The 19,944-nt window shown below is 29.4% G+C and overlaps 1 protein-coding gene across 2 annotated transcripts; it reads left to right on the forward strand.

Moving 5' to 3' along the window:
- The first annotated feature begins 4,346 nt into the window (after positions 1-4,346).
- On the forward strand, positions 4,347-8,291 carry LOC111021524 (amino-terminal glutamine amidohydrolase). Of its 2 annotated transcripts, XM_022298523.2 has the most exons (7): positions 4,347-4,599; positions 5,050-5,155; positions 5,491-5,568; positions 5,709-5,839; positions 6,055-6,179; positions 7,612-7,776; positions 7,909-8,291. In XM_022298523.2, the coding sequence occupies exons 1-6, from the start codon at positions 4,526-4,528 to the stop codon at positions 7,761-7,763; spliced, it is 666 nt and encodes a 221-aa protein (XP_022154215.1). In that variant the 5' UTR covers positions 4,347-4,525; the 3' UTR covers positions 7,764-7,776; positions 7,909-8,291. The 2 variants fall into 2 exon arrangements, with proteins under 2 accessions (XP_022154215.1, XP_022154214.1); XM_022298522.2 differs by having other exon boundaries at positions 4,348-4,599; positions 7,612-8,291.
- The last annotated feature ends 11,653 nt before the right edge of the window (positions 8,292-19,944 follow it).

The raw sequence follows: 19,944 nt of genomic DNA on the forward strand, positions 1-19,944 counted from the left end.
CATATGTTGTGTATTATTTCATTATCTCTAGTTAATAGTTTATTGGAAACTCCTTTGACCTACATTGAATTATAATTTATTATTTTAGGTTACTTGATCCTTTAATTAACTTTGGTTCTAGGAATCTCCCTAGTTTTAGGGAGTATGATCCCTTTGGCGGGTGGGAATTTAGTAATGGAAGTTTGAGCTTTTCGACGGAAAACTTGACTTTTTCAAAATTTTGTCACTGTTTATTTGAACATTATTCGATGATTAAGACGGATACATCTTACTTCTTCTTCACTATGAAGTTTGAGATTCAAATTCTCACACCTTATATTTGTTTTACTAAAAAACATAATAATAGTTGACATGAGCTTAGCTCAATGGTTAAGGCATCTTGTTATACTTCTTTAAAGGTCGGAAGTTCAATTCTTCATCCCCACATTTGTTGTATTCAAAATGATAATAATGATGATAATAATAATAATAATAATAATAATAAAGATGCTTCTTCACTTTTGTGTATGCAGAATTTCGGATTGTCCTGGGAAAACATATAAAGTAGATATAGTCAAGCTATTCGGAACAAGCTATGTGGGATATGACTTGCACAAAGAGAACGAACACTTCGACGCTCGAGTCAGTAAGAATCCAGCATATACTACACTCTCAAGAGGAGGGATCAGATCACATACTTGGGTACAAAATGATGCTCCTATTTATTGGGTGAAATGAAGTGGGGTTCGCATACCAATTCTCTTAGGCTGTTTCAGAAGTGTGTTGTACGGTTATAGATGGTTGGGCTTGGCAACTTTGGCGTCTAACCTTTTTAAGGCTATCTTTGGTTGGACCGATCTATTTTGTACCTGTCGAACTCGATTCGTCTACTACTAGGAACTTTTGAGATGAATAGGAAAGTCACATTATGTAAATTTCTTTCTACTCTCCTCGTAGCAGGTCGTATTTTAACCTCCAACAACTTAAAAAACTTTTAACATTCATCGATGATTGTTGTTAGAAAATGAAACGAATAGGCGCATGCTTAATCTTGACACAAAATCAAATTACCTCTTAATATCAAGTCTTTCATAAGTTCAAAGCTTAGATACTTTCCAAATGTGAGCACAACAAATTGTAAAACTAAAAAGTAGTGACCAACAAGAACAAAACTAAAAGCAACAAGTACACTCGTTTACAACTCAACCAAGATTTAGTATAAGAGTTTCGAACAATTTTTTTCTTTTTTTTTTAATACAACAACATATAAAATTAGGGGATCTTTTGATCGGAGATAGGTACTTTAATCTTTTGATCTCAATCTCGAACAAAGTTTTGATTATAGAAAAGATGTTGAAAGAAAAAAGAATCGCATTATAATTTAGGGGTAGTTTTTTTTAGTACAACACGTGGAGAATGAGATTCGAACACACGACCTTATGGTTGTAGATAAATGCATTTACAAGTTGAGCTATATTCATACTAGTTAATGTAGGAGTAAATTAATTAAGGCTAGGGGCACGTGCCTTTCAATTTTGATTAAATTATATATATTATAGACTTTTGCTTGTGGCTTTTTTTATGTATATGTTTGTTATTTTTCTTTTTTTTTAAACTAAAAATTTTTAAAAGGTTATTTTTTCATTAAAAGTGAATAATTTAGACTTTATAGGCAGTAAGTTCAAATTTTAAACCATAAATCAAAATTCATCTCTGAGATAAACATACAAAATAATGACAAATTCGTTATTGTTTTGATAAATCCTAATTCCCGCCGTTTTTACAAGAACGTCGGGAGAAGAGGTAGCAACTTTGCTGCTCTTCTCCCAACACTTTGTACAAACGTTGAGCGAGCAAGGCGCTCTCCTCTTGACATTTTTTAAAACGTTGGGAGAAGTTAACCACTCCCGACTTATTTCTAAAACGTCTGAGAGTATGTTAGTCTCGTTTCCATTTTATTATTAGTGTTTTCCATTTAGCCATCGTATTTTGTGTCACAACATATCTTATTTCTAGCGTTTTAGTCATCCTCGCTTCTACTTGTGTGTGTTTTTTCTCCTTGTCATTATGTAGTTAGTACCTCATATTATTATTATTATTATTGTAGTACAACATGTGAGGGTGGGGATCGAACCCACAACCTTTTACTGCTGAGTTATGCTCGCTTAGACACTTCAGATTATTACTAGTTTGGTACAATTGGTATTCTTAAGCATAATTTGAAGCATTTTACTTAGTCCTTGTGGATTTCGACCTTGTGAATGCTACAATCGACAATTATAGTATACACTTACACTTGATTTAACGTGATTGTGTGTGTGTGAGCAATCAACAAGTTTTTGACACCGTTATCGGAGACTGTATTTATTTTACTTTGAACATATGCGTTTAAGTACCGTGCTTAAGAAGCTTTCTCACTCATATCTCTTATTTTCTAGAAAGCCTTGACAATAATTGAATTTATTTAAACCATATTTTATTGTAGGGATGTATTATTAGAGTTGGTCATTAAAAAAGCATGATGTTGAATGCTAGAGCAAATGCACTATGATAATGTGGACATAGTTGCTCCAAAAGACTCGAGGCACCTTAAAATATGACCCCAATGTGTGCAAAAATGGTCCCTGAGGACCCCTTTTGGTTTGAGAGCATTTAATTGGTGGGAATGGACTTGGGCAAGGTGGACCCGTATAGTTTGTTCGAAAAAAAAATCAACCTACAATCGATACTTTTGATAGACATGTGGTAGATCCTATTAGTGATAGATAGTAAATTATGAGTTAAAAAACATTTTTGGTCTCGATACTTTTATTGAAGTGATATAATGTTTTAGTCCCTATACTCTCAAATTGGTAATAATTTAGTTCTTGAATTTTAGTTATGTGTAAAAATTTAGTCCTTGTAGCTTAAAGTTTGTAACGATTAAGTCCTGATCGTGAAAACTTTTGTTAAGTTTCTTATATATGTAGATTGATAAATCAATTAAGAATTGAATGTGGTTATAAATTACAAAGACTATATTTTTATAGGATGGAAATCGACACTTAATTTTGATAAGATTTTGAGGCTAAATTGTTATAAATTTTAGATTATAATTACTAAATTGTAGTATTTCAAGAACTAAATTGTTGTCAAAACAAGTCTACCTCAGCATAATTGGTATATATATCTCCACCCAAGAGGTCGTGAGTTTGATTTTTCACCTCAGTACTAAAAAAAAACTAAATTGTTATCAAAATAGGCTACAAAGTTTGTAATGATTTAGTATATGTACTTTTAAATTGGTAATAATTTAATCCCTAAACTTTAACATATAATAATTTAATCCTACCGTGAAAAATCTTATCAAAATCAAGTGTCAATTTTTATTATGCAAAGATTTAGTCTCTTTGGTGAATTTTGTTTTAACCAAAGTAATAACAAACATGGCTAACCTAAATAGTTGATTTTGCAGCCGCCTCCGCTGGAACTAAGAAAGTAGCTGATTGACTTACCGTAGCATATGAAGAAATGAAAATTACCAAAAAAAATATTATAGCATTAACATAACAAGAACATTTCGTCGGAAGATTCCCAAATATTTAAAATAGAGATTGATCACAGAAAATGTGAAAGATTAATGAATAGATTGAAAATAGGTGTTTTAAACCATTTGACTAATTCAAATCATTTAATAGACACTGAGGTCCTGGTTGAATAGGAATGAACCGAAACGAAAGTCAATCGAAATGTGAATGTTATTCCTTTCATATTGTTTACCAAAACTTTTATGGAATCGGAATCATAATTTCTTTTATGTTGTTTACTAAAACTATTAAAATTGGAATCATAATCAGATATATTATACTCCTCTTTCTTTTTCAGCTAATTGTAAATACATTATCGTGATAACTTTTTTTAATTACAATAATAATAATTTTTAATTTATTTTATTATTTTGATTGATAGTAAATATTTTTTATTACAACAATTTATTTAATATTAATAATAATGAATAATTAAAATAAAATTACATCAACTAAAATACTTTTTTATTAGAACAACTATCATTTAATATAAAATATTATTATTCTAATATTTAATAATAATAAATTCTATTTTAGAAAATCAAGAAATTAAGAATTAAGTATAAATTTATAATATTTTTTGATAAAATCATATTCACCCATAAAAAAAATAAAAGTTGTATAATTTTTTATTAGAAGAAACAAATATTAGTAGTAAAAATGAAAAATAAATAATTTATAAAATAAATAATTAAAAAAGTTACGGATCTCGTTAATAAAGATAGAGAAATTGTAAAGGTAATAAAGTAATGCAATAAATAAGTGGGTTCAAAAAATAAGAAATGAAAATGGCATTGACGAGGGTGTAGGAGAAGAATGTGATCATGGATCTCACCCTTTAATTTCATTCGTACAATTAGATAAACACTATTCTTCGATTCTAGTTCCTTGAAGTAAACATGGCCTAACTTGTTAATCAACTGCATCATATAGATTTATCCGGGAACTGATTTATCCGGAACTTGCAATTTCCTTCAGCCATGGCTACGACGACGTCAACTGTAGAATCGAGTGTTTTGGGCGTTTCTCAGTTCCGTCATACGCCTTATTACTGGTAAGATTCACTGCCGCCTGTAAATTATTCTATATTTTCACATTGTTTCTTTGTTGTTAACATGGTTTTTTGGATATCCTCTTGAGGTTTTTTGAAACGATATATGCTGCTAAAATTGCCCATGTTCCACGGAAAAAGATGCAACGAAAAGGAGGAGACTAGAAATTTTTACCATTTTTTCTTATGATACCCTTTTGATAGTGTAATTCTTATGGAACTTTGGACTTCAGCCTGGTTAATTACAATAAACTAATTCAGTTGATAGCCTTGACAATATTTGAGCTGCACTGGAAATCTTGAATTGGTGTTTCTAGTTTCTACAATGCTGAAGAGAAATTTGTCGTGTGATCAATTTTAGGCTTTTGACCCCAGATGGCGATTTGTACCAAGAAGAGGAAGTGTAGTTTGTGCTTGCCAGTTTTTAAGTGTTTTCTGTCTTCAATTTTGCAGTGAGGAGAATGTATACTTTCTATGCAAGGAATTATGTGCAAGCAGAATGGCCGATGCTGCGGGAGCTGATCTTTTTGTTGTTTTCATTTCTAATGAAAAGAAGCAGGTACGTATGTTGTAATTTGTCTGGTAATTTGGCCATTCTAAGGATGAATAAGTTCTGCTAAATGACTCTGTGCCATTCTTATTACTATTCAAAAGTGTCTGTTTTAGCCATTGTTGGCATTAAGTTCAGTAATCGTGCGAAGATTCCCGAGAAATGCTCTTCGATCTCTTCTATTGGAAGCTGGGTTAGAAAGAAATGGGAGAACTGTCTAGGATGTTACAAGATGGTGGAAGACATTTTGAACCTCATCATTTTTGTTGATCTAATTCCTTTAGCAAGTAGAGTACACAATCACTTATTTTTGTCTAACTTCTCCCCCCAAAAAAATTGTTTAGATTCCCCTTTGGCATCAAAAGGCTAGCAACAGAGCAGATGGTCTTGTTTTGTGGGATTACCATGTCATTTGCATTCAGGTAACAGTCTATCCTACTTTAACATCAGTTGTTTGAGTCATAATTACCCAACGAGTTGCATTAGAACTTTTGTTTTGATCATTGCTGCAAGATTTTATTATGTTTTACTTTTGAGATGTTGAGTTCATTTCAATTGACAGAGAAAGAGAGAAGGTGATTTTCCGTTTTTAGTGTGGGATTTAGACTCAAATCTTCCTTTACCTCTCCCTCTGGGCAGCTATGTGTCACAAGCTATCAGACCATCATTTCAGCTCTCCCCTGAGTATCAAAGGTAAAGCCTTGTCTGCCGCAACTCACTTTTTCTAATGCATACTTCCATTCGTTGCTTGAGTCCTTAAATGCAGTGAGATCGATAAATTTGTCACTTTTCGCGTCATATCATGGGCACTGTTGCCAAGTATAATGTTTTTTGCTTTGGATTCTTTTACAAGTAAAATACTATACGTAGCTAACATGCTCTACCATCTGAATTTTTGCTGGGGACAGGCTTTTCAGGATCATCCATGCTCCAATATTTTTTCGTCACTTTGCCTCTGATAGAAGACACATGAAAGATTCCAATGGGAAATGGATTGCTAAACCCCCCGACTATGAAGCCATTGTTGCCGAAGGTAAATACCAACTCCTAAAGTAAAATTTCAAGTTGCTTAACATATCCTTATTATTAACATCTCGAGAACATCAAAAGGAGACATGAAGATTACTGGGTATATTCATAACCAACTTAGTGTTAATGAGATGCTTCACCAATCTATAGGAATTGGTTAGACCAAATAAGAATGGAACCCCTGCTTCTTGTACTATATTGTCAAGCATTCATCGTCGAAAGAACAACTTAGGCTAAGTTGTCTGCTCACGGTTCAAATTTGCTATATCACTTTTGACTATTGAGCAATATACAAATACCTCCCCACCTACAAATTGACCTATCCCTTTCTTCGTGTAAACACTGTACATGGCCACTGTTGTAACAACCTTACCCCTTCTCTATATTTCCATCTATTCCTCATAGCTTAAGTGAATCAGAATGGAGACTTGCCTTCCCTATCAGAATCCTAGGCAGGAGTTCTAATCCTGAAAAAATAAAGCTTACTATTAATTTACATGCTGATTGTAGCCAACTAATAAACTGTACAAGTGGTCGTTTAACTTATCGATTGCTACCCTGATGCAAAAACTATTGTATGAGGTCCAATATGTGGGATGTCTACTGACATGACAAATGTACAAATGAAGTCTAACACACGATGGAGCTCTATGACATAAAAAGAACTACTTATCTTTAAGAGGGGTAGGAACCATCATAAAGAGCCCTAAGAATGCTCAATCAACTTCTTAAAGAGAGGTTACAAACTGTAAAACACACGTTTTAGTAAACATGGGCACTTGTCTGCGAGCTTGAGCGAGTGGCATAGAGGTGGAGGAGTCACTTGAGTGAAAAAGGTGCGGGTTTGCCCTGTTCAATAATGATTTTGTTTTTTACTTTTCTGTTTTTTCAAATTATGTCTACTTCTCAATTTTTTTGGTATGTTTTTCACCATTCTTACAGAAAATTTTTAATTCTTAACTAAATTTTTAAAATGCAGAAGTATGACAATTCGTTTTCTGATTCCTATTCTTTTGTTCAATGTTTGGAAATAAGATAATGAGATAATGATGACTAAAGAAAACGATATGTAGACAGAAATTATTGTTGAAAAAACTGTATAACATAGTGATGAAACAGAGCATGTTTTGGCGTACTAGTGGGTTGGGGGAAAAGAACATGTGTTAGAGAAAATTTTGGGAAAAGTGTCTTAGTGAGAGCAGTGCGAGAAATATGTACAAAAAGATCTTGAAGTGTGGATTTATGACCTAAGAAAGCACACAAGTTAGAAACAGCTTTTCTTCAAGGCGTACCTTTTGGTTCATCAATTTTAGTTTATATTTTGGAATCCTTTTTAAATACTTGAAACTTAAATGTAATAAAATGAAATAATTGAACACAAGGTTGATATTTGATAATCTTATGTCAATTTTTTGCTCATGTATTGGCCTGGTTAGATGGAACCATTCACAACCTGTATGAGTATATGGAAATCAACGCGGCGGATGTACCTACAAATAACAATATCGATGTGAAAGATGCAGTTTTGTCCCGAAAACTTGGAGCGGTCGCAAATGATCTGGAGGAGTTTTTCTCTCATATTTCTTGAACATGAAAAATCGGTATTCTTCTGAAGTTTGCGCTTGAAAACTGGAATTGCTTTCTCAAACGAGGAATCATGCAATCCTGCTTAAAGTTTATGCTACTTTTATGTGCATACTGACTGGGAATGGATTGTTGTGCCAATTCTCTAGAGTCCAAATCATTGAAATCAGCTGCAAAGCAGCCATATTACATGAAGTCTTCCTCTTAAGCACTTGGCTTCAATGGCTACAGCTACTACGGACGCTCATGCCCCGATTGTGAAACTGTCCGTTGAACGTCCGATAGCGTGCTGCTGCAACTTGAGCTATGCAGCAATGACTAGGTTAGAGGAACTTTTTAAATGTTATGTTCTCAACAGAGGACTAGGTGTGACATTTGAATTGTTTATCATCTTTACCATTAAGCAATACATTATACTTGTCCTAGTAGCATATGCTTTGCCAGAAATACAATTCATATCATGCTTAACATAGCATGTTCAAGCTTGAATGTGCACAATGTCCTACGTCAATGACCTAGTCCAAGTTGGATCTTGACATCTACTCGAAATTTGATCGAGTGGGGTTGTATTTTTAACTTTAAACTAGATTACTTGTTGCAATTTTTACCTTCAATAAATTTTCATTCGAATGATCATTAAAAACAATTCTCAATATTTTTTTGGTTGAAATTTGAGTTTTGGTGGAGTTATTGAATAGTCGATTAGTGGATTTATCTAGAAGTGAGTGAGGTTTTGAAGATTTTATCTTTTGGCTGAATTACCAAAAATTGATTAGAAAGTACAAATTTCAACAATTATCCGAGTCTAGGTCCAATCGATGAAATTGAAAGTTTAGAGTAAAAATTCACTTTAACCAGTTTAGGAGAAAACATGATTTATTTTCACTCAAATTTATTTATTTTTATTTTTGACATGAATTGAGGTGTTCGGCTCATTGATTAGGCTTGTGTAATTTGGGATTTTGGAACCGAATCTAAGGATCAAGGTTCTATATTCCAAGCTACAAAATTGATAATTCTCCATCACCATAAGTTCATGTCGTGAAAAATATTGTTAAGATTTAATAAAGTTTCTTTTATAGGTAGATTGATAAACTGAAAAAGAACTAAATGTGTTTACAAATATTAAATCGTTATATAATAAAAATCGACCCTTGATTTTGATGAAATTTTTCATGGTAGTAATCAACATTAGATGTATTTCTCGGCACCAAATGTTGTAGGATCAAGCAGCTACCTCACGAAATTAGTCAAAGTGCATGCAAATCGGCCCAAACACTCACGAAGAAGAAAAAAAAAACCCTACACGTGACACTCTACTATGTACTTACATCTTTTTCTTTGGCCATTGCCATCTTTTCGATGAAATTTCATATTCCCATATTCACAAATAATTCAAACTTGTTATAATTAGCTATAATATTCAATTGGTTAATCAAAATCTTGATTAATTTATAATTTGTCGTCATGGATGCATCAATATTTCCACCATATAATTAAAATATTATTCAACATGCTTTGTCATTCCACCACACAAATTCAACATTCTTTGTACGACTAATTTCTTAACTATTTATACAACATATGAACATGAATATATACCCATTTTGAATAAACTTATAAAGTATATAAATTGACAATATATGTGTCTATCCAATATAGTTTAAAATGATATGATAATTCAGTGTTTGTTGAAACTTTAATAACATATATACTAAAAAAGACAGAAAAGTATGAAGCATTAAGATTTTCTTTTTCTTTTTAAAGGAAAATTCTTCTTCTTCTTCTTTTTTCTTTTTTTTTTTTCCTTGGACTTTTGTTTAATGAGTCTATTTTAACTTTCAAAATTTTAGTTTTATTAAATTAAACCTTAATTTGAATCTACCAGTCAAATGAAATCATTTCGTTTTTAATTTTCTTTTTTGAGGAATTTAATTTTCTATTTTTAAAATTAAGCTTAACAACACTACTTCCATGTGAGTTTTTTTTTTAATCTAATTTTTAAAAACGTTCTTAAAATTTAAGCCATTATAAGAACTAGAAATATAGTTTTTAAAAAATCTGTTTTTGATTTTGAAATTTGGGTTTGAATTCAAATGTATTTTTAAAGGAATAGGAAAAGATACCAAAGAAATTACTTTCGTTGTGATAAATCAAACGTAATTTTAAGAAATAGAAAATGAAAAAACAAAATAGTTATTAAATATGATTTAAATTTTTAATATTTTTTTCTTTTTTTAGATTTGTGTCTCAATTGGATTAAATACAAAGATTTAAGGTTTAAATTGACTCATTAAGCAAGTATAAGGGTAAAACTGATATTTCCTTTGAAAAAATTTGAACTGTAACATTAAAGTATACTAAAATTTTGAAACAATAAAAAAGAAATAAAAGAAATACATTCAAATTTCACATAAAAAGTACTACACCAAAATTGTAACATAAATGAAATAACGTAAGTAGACATTCCACCAAATAAAAAAACAATTAAAAGAAATGTGGGGTGGAAAAAATTATGTCAAAATTAGACAGAAAAATATATCAATTAAAATTAATTTTTAAAATATAATTCATATCCACAAAGAAAAAAAAAATCAAATAAAGAACTATGGAGATAGTGGAAGTATGGGAATGCAAACATCATGAAAATAATTTTCTAGAAATGTTCAAACTCTAAAAAGTAAAGCAAAATATTGAAAACAAAATAAGGAAATGGTCAAAAATAGAAATATATTCAATAATATTCAATGTTTGAGAAATTTTCAAATTCAAGCAAAATGTAAACAAATTAAATTAGTAAATCTACCAAACATGGAGACCATTCAAAATGGCTAATTAAATTTTCAACTTCTTGATTGTTATAAGAAATTGTTCAAAATGGCTAATTAAAAAACAATTAATTAAATTGTTGGCATATCTTTTTCATACCATCACCACCCAATCTAGTCTAAATGGTTTTGGATTGGGTTTATTCATTTTCTCAGCAAAAATTAATTTGAATTTGGAGTAGATTAATCTAAATTTATTAATTAAAAATATTTCTTAGACTTATGATATAATTATTAATTATTAATTTACTCAGGCTTTTGTATATCTTAAGTTTGTCTCATCCAACCATTCTTTTAGATTAATTTTTAGAAGTCAAAACGAGCACAGTTCAGTGGTAATTGACATATATCTCTAATCGAGAGGTAGTGAGTTCAACCCCTATATATCGTATTAAAAAAATAGATTACTCTTTAGAAAATAATTGAGTTAATTTCTTATAGTATTTGCTATAAATAATAATTTAAAAAAAAGGAACAACTGGAGAAATTTATATGGCATAATATTTACCGGGTTCGTAGAGATTTAGAGAGGAAAAAAGTGATCTTAAAAGGAGAAATTTTCTAATTAATCTTTTAAATTTCTAAGAAATTGGTAGAAATTTCAAATTTTATTCTCTATATTTTTTTTTCTCAAATGATATTCATAAATTCAGTAAGTATTATGTTATTGTAAATTTAATTTACTAAAATAGCCAAAAGTAAAATCTCGATTGATATCAAATATCTTAGTTCAAATCCAAATAACTATAGAGTAATGGGTAAAATAGGAACATGATTTTCAATAAGCTAACTGTAATTTCAGTTTGCTTTTTATCTTCTCGTTTCTCATGAGAAAAATAATGTCAACACTTAAAAAGATATATTTTCTGAGTAAAAGTTGGAAGGTTTAAATCTCAATCCAACGTATTATTGTTCTAAAAAAGAAAAAAGAGAGAGGGCATAAATCTTGCATAATAATAATAGTTCTAACGATATTAGGAGCCGTTTGTTTTGTGGGAATTCAAAATTTCTCACGGATCCCCACATTTGTTTTGAGTAGATTTAGATGCCCTTTTAAAACATAGTTTTCGATTCTTATATCGAAGGCATCTCCTCTTTACATTTTTTGTCCATTCGTTTTTCATATATTTATTTTTAATTTTAGAATTTAAATAGATTAATATACCCATTGACTAATAAACAAATTCATACAATTAAATATATTTATATATTACATTTACATATAAAATAAACTTTAAATTTTTTTTTACTAAAAAATAAAACAGAGGGACAAAAACAAAAATGAGATAAACCATGGCCCCTTGTCCGAACGGCTCCCTAATTCCTCCCTTAGAGCACCAAACAACAGATCTTGAGCATCCTCCAACCAGACGTGGATGAGCTCGTCATCTACCGCCACCTTTTTCGCTTCATGGGCTACTCTATTACACAATAGTGAACAAATCGAACCTCTTGTAGCTGCTTTGAGAACGATCATCCTTGTTTGCTTCAATCAGGTGGAAAACACGCAAGGGGTCGGTTTCCACGATTAATTGGGTGGAGCTCATCTCAAGCGCCATAGCTAAGATCTCTCGAATAAACTTCAATTAAATTATATAGTATCTCAAACTTATTTTTAATATTTGGAAGGAATTATTATCAATAACATTTATTATCTTAAATATATAATTTTAAAGCAACATTTTTTTTAATGACTAAGGTACGTTTAATATTTTTCTTCTTAAAAAAATATAATTTTATAATATGATAAATAAATTTCACCTCATATAACATTAAGTTTATAATTGTCTTTGAAAAAAAATTATTAAAGTTAAAATGAAATTTATGTTTAATATTAATGACTTTTTTTTAAGTCCTGGATTAATATAAATACAAAATAAAACATTAATATAAAAAACAAAATACTAAATTAATAAATATAAATTATATGAATGTATTAGTAAGGACATTTTTAGAACATTACATTAATTTAGTACAATACAAGAATAAATCCTCCCAAACAAAAGTGGTTACCCAAATATTTATGAACATCCTTATAAATTTTGCTACAAAACAAACATAAGATACCAAAGATCTAAAATTTATGGCATCTAAAATTTCAAACATCTAAAGATGTGGAGTATCTATATTCCCGAAAAACAAACGGCCACTTATGATTTTTGTATTCTTAAAAAGTGACAATTTTAGTTTCTTCATTTTCATTTTTATCTCAATTGTTTCTATCATAATTTTAGTATAACATTTCACTCACTAATTTTTTTTTTTAAATATAATCATAAATTTGTATTAAAAAGTCTTTAATAATTAGTGTAATTTGTGTTAAAATTTTATAAATAATAATTAAAATGGTCGTGCTTAAAAAACAGAGAGAATAAAATAGATATTTTAAAAGAAATAAATATTTAAAACTACAGGAAATATTATTTAAACCAAAATAATAATTCTACAGCCAAAACGGAGAATAATCTTGTGACGGTAGCCGCCGACGCAACCAACAGGTGACACGTGTCTTCTGGCCCAGATCCTTGGGCCCTATTAAAAAGACGCAAGAAAGTCACTTTCTTGGTGGGCCGCTACGTTTCGATAAGCATTTTTAACCAAAGCGCTTTTTCCTTTTATTTTTCGATTTTAATTTTTTAATTTTCCCATCTTGTCGAACCTTGGGGAGTTGACAAAAGTCACGCAATCTTACCTGAAAATTTTAAAAGTTGGGACAATATTCTTCAATTTCATTATTTTTTCCCTTTTCGATGATTAAATAAATAAATTTAAAAAAATTATGATTCTTTTTTTTGGTTTTTTAACTTTGTATGGAAAAATCATTTTAGTTCTCGTGGTTTAATTTTTTTAATGAAAGATCTAATGTGATGATTTTTTTTTTTATTCTCGTGATACAAAATTATGTTTAAAATTCTCATAAATTGTCTATATAGGAAATTGTTTGAAGTCATGTGTATATCACGTCAAAACTCCAACACTAAAATGAAACTGAGTATGAAAGTTTCTTAGCTAAAATTGAATGAGTTATGAAAAATGTTAAAATAATATTTTGTTCCCTGTACTTTCAACATGTATTCATTTTAGTTCTTCTACTATGAAAATGTTCATTTTGGTTTCTATACTTTTAACTTTGGTTCATTTTAGTCTCTTTATTTTGAAAATGTTTATTTTAGTTCCTGTACTTTTAAAACGTGATCATTTTAGTCTATCTTTGCAAAATTTTAACGCAAATTTTACACATGCGAAAACTTTTTGGTATGAGGTAATGTTTATATTTTAAAAAATATATTGATTGTAATGTTGTGTTGAAATTGCGATAGAAAAAGTGAGATTAAAAATAAAATGAAGGGACCATTAAAAATACGGAATCAAAATGAACATTTTAAAAGTATAGGAAAAAATGAATCAAACTTGAAAGTACAGTGACCAAAATGAACATTTTGAAAGTAAAGGAACAAAAATGAACCAAAGCTGAAAGTACATGACCAAAGTAGTATTTTAACGTATGAAAAATTATGGACCAAAGTAGAGGTGTTCACGGGTTGGGTTGGGTCGGGTTGGGGGTATTTTTGGGACCAACTCGAATTTTCGGGTTGGGAATTTGTGGGAACCATCGAGTTGTAAAATGATGGTCAATCCAACCCAACCCAACCCAATAAATTCGGGTTGGGTTGCCGGGTTTTTTTTTTTAATTGATTAATTAATTTACTTTTGTTTTGTTTATAACATGGACCAAAAAAATATTGAAAAATCAAAATCTTAATTTAAGCACAAATTCAAACCTTAATTGAAACCATAAGTCCTAATTTAATATAAATTTTAAAATTTTACATTATCCAAAGTTTATCTAAAGTCCAAATCCAAATTGAAACTAACATGTAAGCCCTAATTCAACAATACTAAAAGTTTACGCCTTATTATGGAGAGAGATGGGGGGAGGAAGATGAAATTGAAAATGTTAGAAAAGAGAGAGAATCAAAGATTCAAAATGGAGAGGATTGAATTGAAACCTAAAATCCATGGTTGAGATTTAATGGAATGGAGGGATGAGATTGAATATAAAAAATAAGATTTTAATTTATAATTATTAATTTATTATATATATATAATATTAGATTATTAGTAATATGTAGTAAAAAAAAAACTTATAATCTCGGGTCAGATTGACCCGGATTTCCAACCCAATGTTAGATTCAACCCAACCCAACTCTTATGGGTTGGGTCGGATTCGTCGGGCTGTCGGATTCCTTGAACACCCCTAGATCAAAGTATAAAATTTTATAAACCAAAATAATAGTTATATAAAGAAACTAACTTATTTGTATTTAATTTTATGATAAATAATATTTTAGAGTTGTATAAATATAGAACAGCAAGAGTCTAACACTAACGCTAAAAATTAGTCGGTACGAAAGAAATTGAATGCATGTGAATCAATAATTATTTTATAAAATAATAGCCTTCAAAGTTTTAAGGTTGTTACAAATATCTTTTACAAATTTTTTAAAACTTTAAAAAAATATCTAATAAGCCTATGAATTTTCAATTTTGTGTTAGACATTATTTTAAAATTTAGAGTCTAAAGATTTAATTAAACATTTTCTAAAATTTAGAGATATGTTAAATACAACTCTGAAAGTTCACGACTACATTTGTATTTTAACGTTTTTTTTTATTTACTACTTTTTAAACAAATGGATTGATATTTTTTTTCCTCTCACTTTTGTGAATGGGAATTGGTTCTGTATAAACCATCCAATGAAATTCTTGAGAGCTTAGTTTTACATATATAAAAGGTTGCAAAAGTTATTAAACTTATCGAATTTGATCCTATTTGTTTTTTTTTTTTTTTTTGTTCTCCATGAATTGACATAAAATTATATTCATTTGAGGAAATTATTTAAAAAAAAAAAGAACATAGATATGAGACAATATTTTATAGATGAACTTGTAACAACTTGATTAATTGTCTAAATAACAAAATAATTAAACTCATGTTTTAAAAAGGTTTGAATTCTTTTCTGGTACTTGATTTTGTGTGCGTTTTTCAGTTTATTTTAGCTCAATTTTATTTCAGTCTTTGAGCTTTAAATTAATTAAGATCAATTCTAGTTATTATCGTTATTTGCTTTTCTAAACAATTATTTCATGAAAATTTATACGTGTCTTTATTCATTTACCTACCAATTAAATTTCTATTGGAACAAATATTTGAAATTAATAAGTCAAAATCTGGTTTCAGAGTGAATTTAAATTTAGACTTATAATTAATAAAATTAACTTTAAAGATTAAATTAATTTTTTTATATAAAATGAAGGGACTAAAACATAATATTTAAAAATTTAGGGATCCTTTTAATTTCATCTGTGACATTTGACAAAGGTTATTAAAAATTAAGTTAAACAAAAAAAATACCTGAGAGAAAATGTTTATTCAATAAATAATACGTTTTAATTTGTTTACTTTCTAAAATTTTCTTAAAACCTATCTACAATTTAAAAAGGAAAATAAATTAGTTATCAAATATGGCTTTTAGAAATCAATTTTCTTCGACTTTATTTTAATTAAGAGACGTTTACGTGAATATAACACAATAAATATGTATTTTCTAGCCAATTTTTTTTATAAAATTAGCACAATTAAATCAATATATTTAACATAAAACATTCTAAAAATAGTGATGCTACATTTGAAAAACAAAAAGTTTAAATATTTTAAAAAGTATATATTAATTCTATATTATGTTTAGTACTTTTTCTTAATTTTTTTAAAAATAATTCTTCTTTTCTTATTTTTTCTTAATTTTTAAATGATATTGTAAGAAGAATTGAATTTGTTAATCGACAACTTATTTGGTAAAATTTGATTTTACGTTTTTTTTTAATTAAATTTCTCCCATCTATTCTATTTTTGTACAAATAATAATAATAAAAAAGAATCATATTCCTTCTTTCCTTTTTTCTTTTTCTTTTTCTTTTTTTTTTCCTTCACAAATCCTATTCTTATCTTATAATATGCCCTACTTTTTAACAAAAATCTCTTTTTAAAAATGAGAGTGATTGATTTTTTCCCATTTCCGAATAATAAAATTTTAGCACTGTTCGGTCAATAAGGACCTTAGAAGTTTAATCAAATATACTTTTTTTTCTTTTTGAAAGGCAATTATTAATATTTTACTTGCTTTATAGAAAATGTGCACACAATATTTCAGTTTTGCCCCCACCTATTTTTTCTTTTCATATTTGCCCTTTTGTAGTTTAACATATGTAGGATATATTGGAACAAATTAACTAATAATTTTGAAACTAATTTTAAAAAATAAGGTTGTTTTGATCGTATTTCTGCGGAGAAGAAAAGATAGACTAATAAAACAAGACTTGTTGACACACATATAGCCAGATCGACTCTTCAAACTAGTTCTAATTTTTGAGTTGTGTGATCTTGCTTAAACTAAAATTAACTAACTATTTAAATAAACTAAATATAATTAAATATTTAAATAAATTAATCAAACCTAAATTGACTACTTAATTATTTAACTAAGTTATAAATATATAAATATTATTTAACTAATTAAACAAACTAAATTTAATTATTTAAATAATCCAACCACAAGTCAGCAAAGTAATAAAAAATTAAACAGGGAAAAAATTACATATGGAACAATGGGACAATCAAGCTTAGAGTTTGAAAAGAATACGTTGTCAGATGATGTCGTCTCTTCAAGAGACGATTTGTTCATACAAGACAAGGTCGTTTCTTGAAGAGACAACATTTTTTTACCACTTTATACAAGTTCAAATAAAGTCGATAGTATTTTTAAAATTAGTTTCAAAATAATTATATTTAATAATTAGTTTGTCAATCTACCACATTACAAAAAATGTCCAAAATATGTCATTGTTATTCTTTTTAAATACATTATTTTTTTTTTGGTTAGTTATTCATCATCTTTGTATGCAATTTTTATATTAGAAAACGGGTTAGTTGTACGTGTACACTATTTTAAATTTGGTAAAATTTGTCTAGATGCCAATTGCCAATAGTGAGTTCTTTGTTTTAAAAAAAAAATGCCAATAGTGAGAGGGCAGGAATGGAAATAATTAAATTATTAAGGTCGACGGGGAGCTTTTGATGAGATTTTTTTAGAGTATAAGTAGGAGCGGGGAATTCGAACTCATGACCTATTGGTCAACAGGTGCTAATTACTATCGAACTAAGCTCATGTTGACTTCGATGAGATATTTTAATTAAAGAAAAAATTGAAAAAATCATAATTAAGGAGTAGTTATAATCATACTCTTAATTCTTAAGATATTGATAATCTAGTGTAGAAAAATATTTGAATCTCTGTTGTTGTACGTAATGTTATATTCTAAATTGTAAAAAAGAAAAAAGGGAGGAGGAATGGGCTTTCATAGTCTACTTTAGGGGTGATTAAGGACTGTAATATAACTCTAAACCCTATATTTTATTTTTTAATAAAAAATATTAATCTCAATAATTTTAATAAGTTTTAGAATTAGTATTTTTCGTTGAAGCAAAATTAATGTTAAATTATAACTTTGGTCCTTGAACTTTAAAAATTGTATTTAATTAAGCTATTGAACATGAAAGATTGTTTAATAGATACCTAAACTTTAATATTGTATATGTAAGTTTATAAAGACAACTATTTCATTTTTAGTATTTTAATGTTATAAACTATGGTTGTTTTTTGCACAATTTAATTAGGAAATTTCTCACTTCCGTTGAGAACATATTTAAATTATTGGCCAAAATATAACAGTAAAAACAGTTATAAGAATTGTATAACCAAACAAAGGAACACATTAAAACAATTTCCATGATTTTAAAATAATTTTGGAAAAAGGGAAAAAAGGTATCAGTATTCGGGTCGGGTCGGGCACCCAGAAAATCTCGGTCCAGTCCAACGTTGTCCTTATCCACTTGTTGTTGTGTCCGAAGGCACGTGATTGTCCCCTCTTCGTAGATAATAATAATAATAATTAAAAAGAAAAAAAAAACCCATTCTTTCTTCCACATCGTAACTGCAAAATCTCGTGTGGGTCCCACCAGGTCGGGCCCACCTCTTCAGTTCATTTACTCACACCATTTCTTCCCCTCCGAGTGCACCGTACCCCACCCCCACCCCTCCTTCTAACTTCAAACTTTATATATATTTTTTAGTCAACTGGGGGGGATAATACCCATGCCCCCACAAAATTAAAGTTTCTTTCTTTTTCTCCCACAAAAAAAAAAAAAAAAAAAATTCATTTTCAATGCCCATTTTGTATAAAACCATATTAATAGTTAAATTACCATTTTAATCTATTTCAATGCGACATTTATTTTTTTTTTGAATAACGACATTTATTTTCAAGATTTTAATTTCTTTTTTATTAAGGCCCGTCTTCTGATGATTCCAATTTTAATTTTTAAAAAAATTATGCTTTATTTTCTCATCACTTATTTAACAATTTTTTTTCACTTTTTATATACAATATATTTAAATTCTCAACCAAATTTTTAATTTTTAGATTCTGGAAACAAATGTGAAGAAAAAGAAAACTTACAAAAAAATAGTTATCTAACAAATATATAAATTTTATTTTACCGATTCAATTTTAATAAATTTCTCACCAAGTCAGTGTTGTTTCTACCCTATTGCTAAATTATAAAAATTTAAAATAATAGAGACTAAATTAAAATGAGGATGTTTTTGAATTAAGGGGTGGTTGGGAGTTTTAGAGGGGAGCCTAAGCCGATGATTTAAGGAGGAAAAAAAAAACATTTAAAATAAAATTTGCCCAATCTTGTGATTTGACTCCACAATTAACCAGAATTGACTACAATCTGATGTCCGCTTCCGTACGATAAGATCCAGAGCTCCGAATCTATCTGATTGGCGGACGCCAGCCCTCATTACATTTCAATTTACTCGAACTCGCGCACGCGCGCATCACCGGGATCTTCCAGTCCCCTTTTTCCTCCCTTTACTTACCTAACCGGTAACCCCTCCTTCCTTTCCACCGCCTCCCCCGGTTCCCGGTTCCCCTTCCAAAATCCACAACTTTCTATCCTCTGCACTCACCCCCACCGCCATCTCCCCACGTGGCTCTCTCCCACAGGCCACCACCGCCCACGTGGACAAGCCCCTTCAGACAAGAGTAAAAACATAGTCAATACTCCATGTACTAGATTTCCGCCACGTGGGCCGGACGCGTACGGGGCGTAATACGAGCCAGCCGCACTGGATTGCTGCTCCGTCCGCTTTTAACTTTCATGTCGAGTGAATTTAGGATGAATTTGCCTGGAATTTCACACTAATGGGTTTGCGGTTAAATTATTATTCC

This window comes from Momordica charantia (assembly GCF_013281855.1).
Source record: "Momordica charantia cultivar OHB3-1 chromosome 5 unlocalized genomic scaffold, Mcharantia_2.0 BLBB01000005.1, whole genome shotgun sequence".
NCBI lineage: Eukaryota > Viridiplantae > Streptophyta > Magnoliopsida > Cucurbitales > Cucurbitaceae > Momordica > Momordica charantia.

Bases quoted from the DNA above. Each gene is read 5' to 3' on its own strand.
- LOC111021524 (XM_022298523.2), top strand. From the start codon at position 4,526: ATGGCTACGACGACGTCAACTGTAGAATCGAGTGTTTTGGGCGTTTCT. The intron at 4,600-5,049 runs GTAAGATTCACT...TCAATTTTGCAG, and splicing joins CGTCATACGCCTTATTACTG to TGAGGAGAATGTATACTTTC. The intron at 5,840-6,054 runs GTAAAGCCTTGT...TGCTGGGGACAG, and splicing joins CTCTCCCCTGAGTATCAAAG to GCTTTTCAGGATCATCCATG.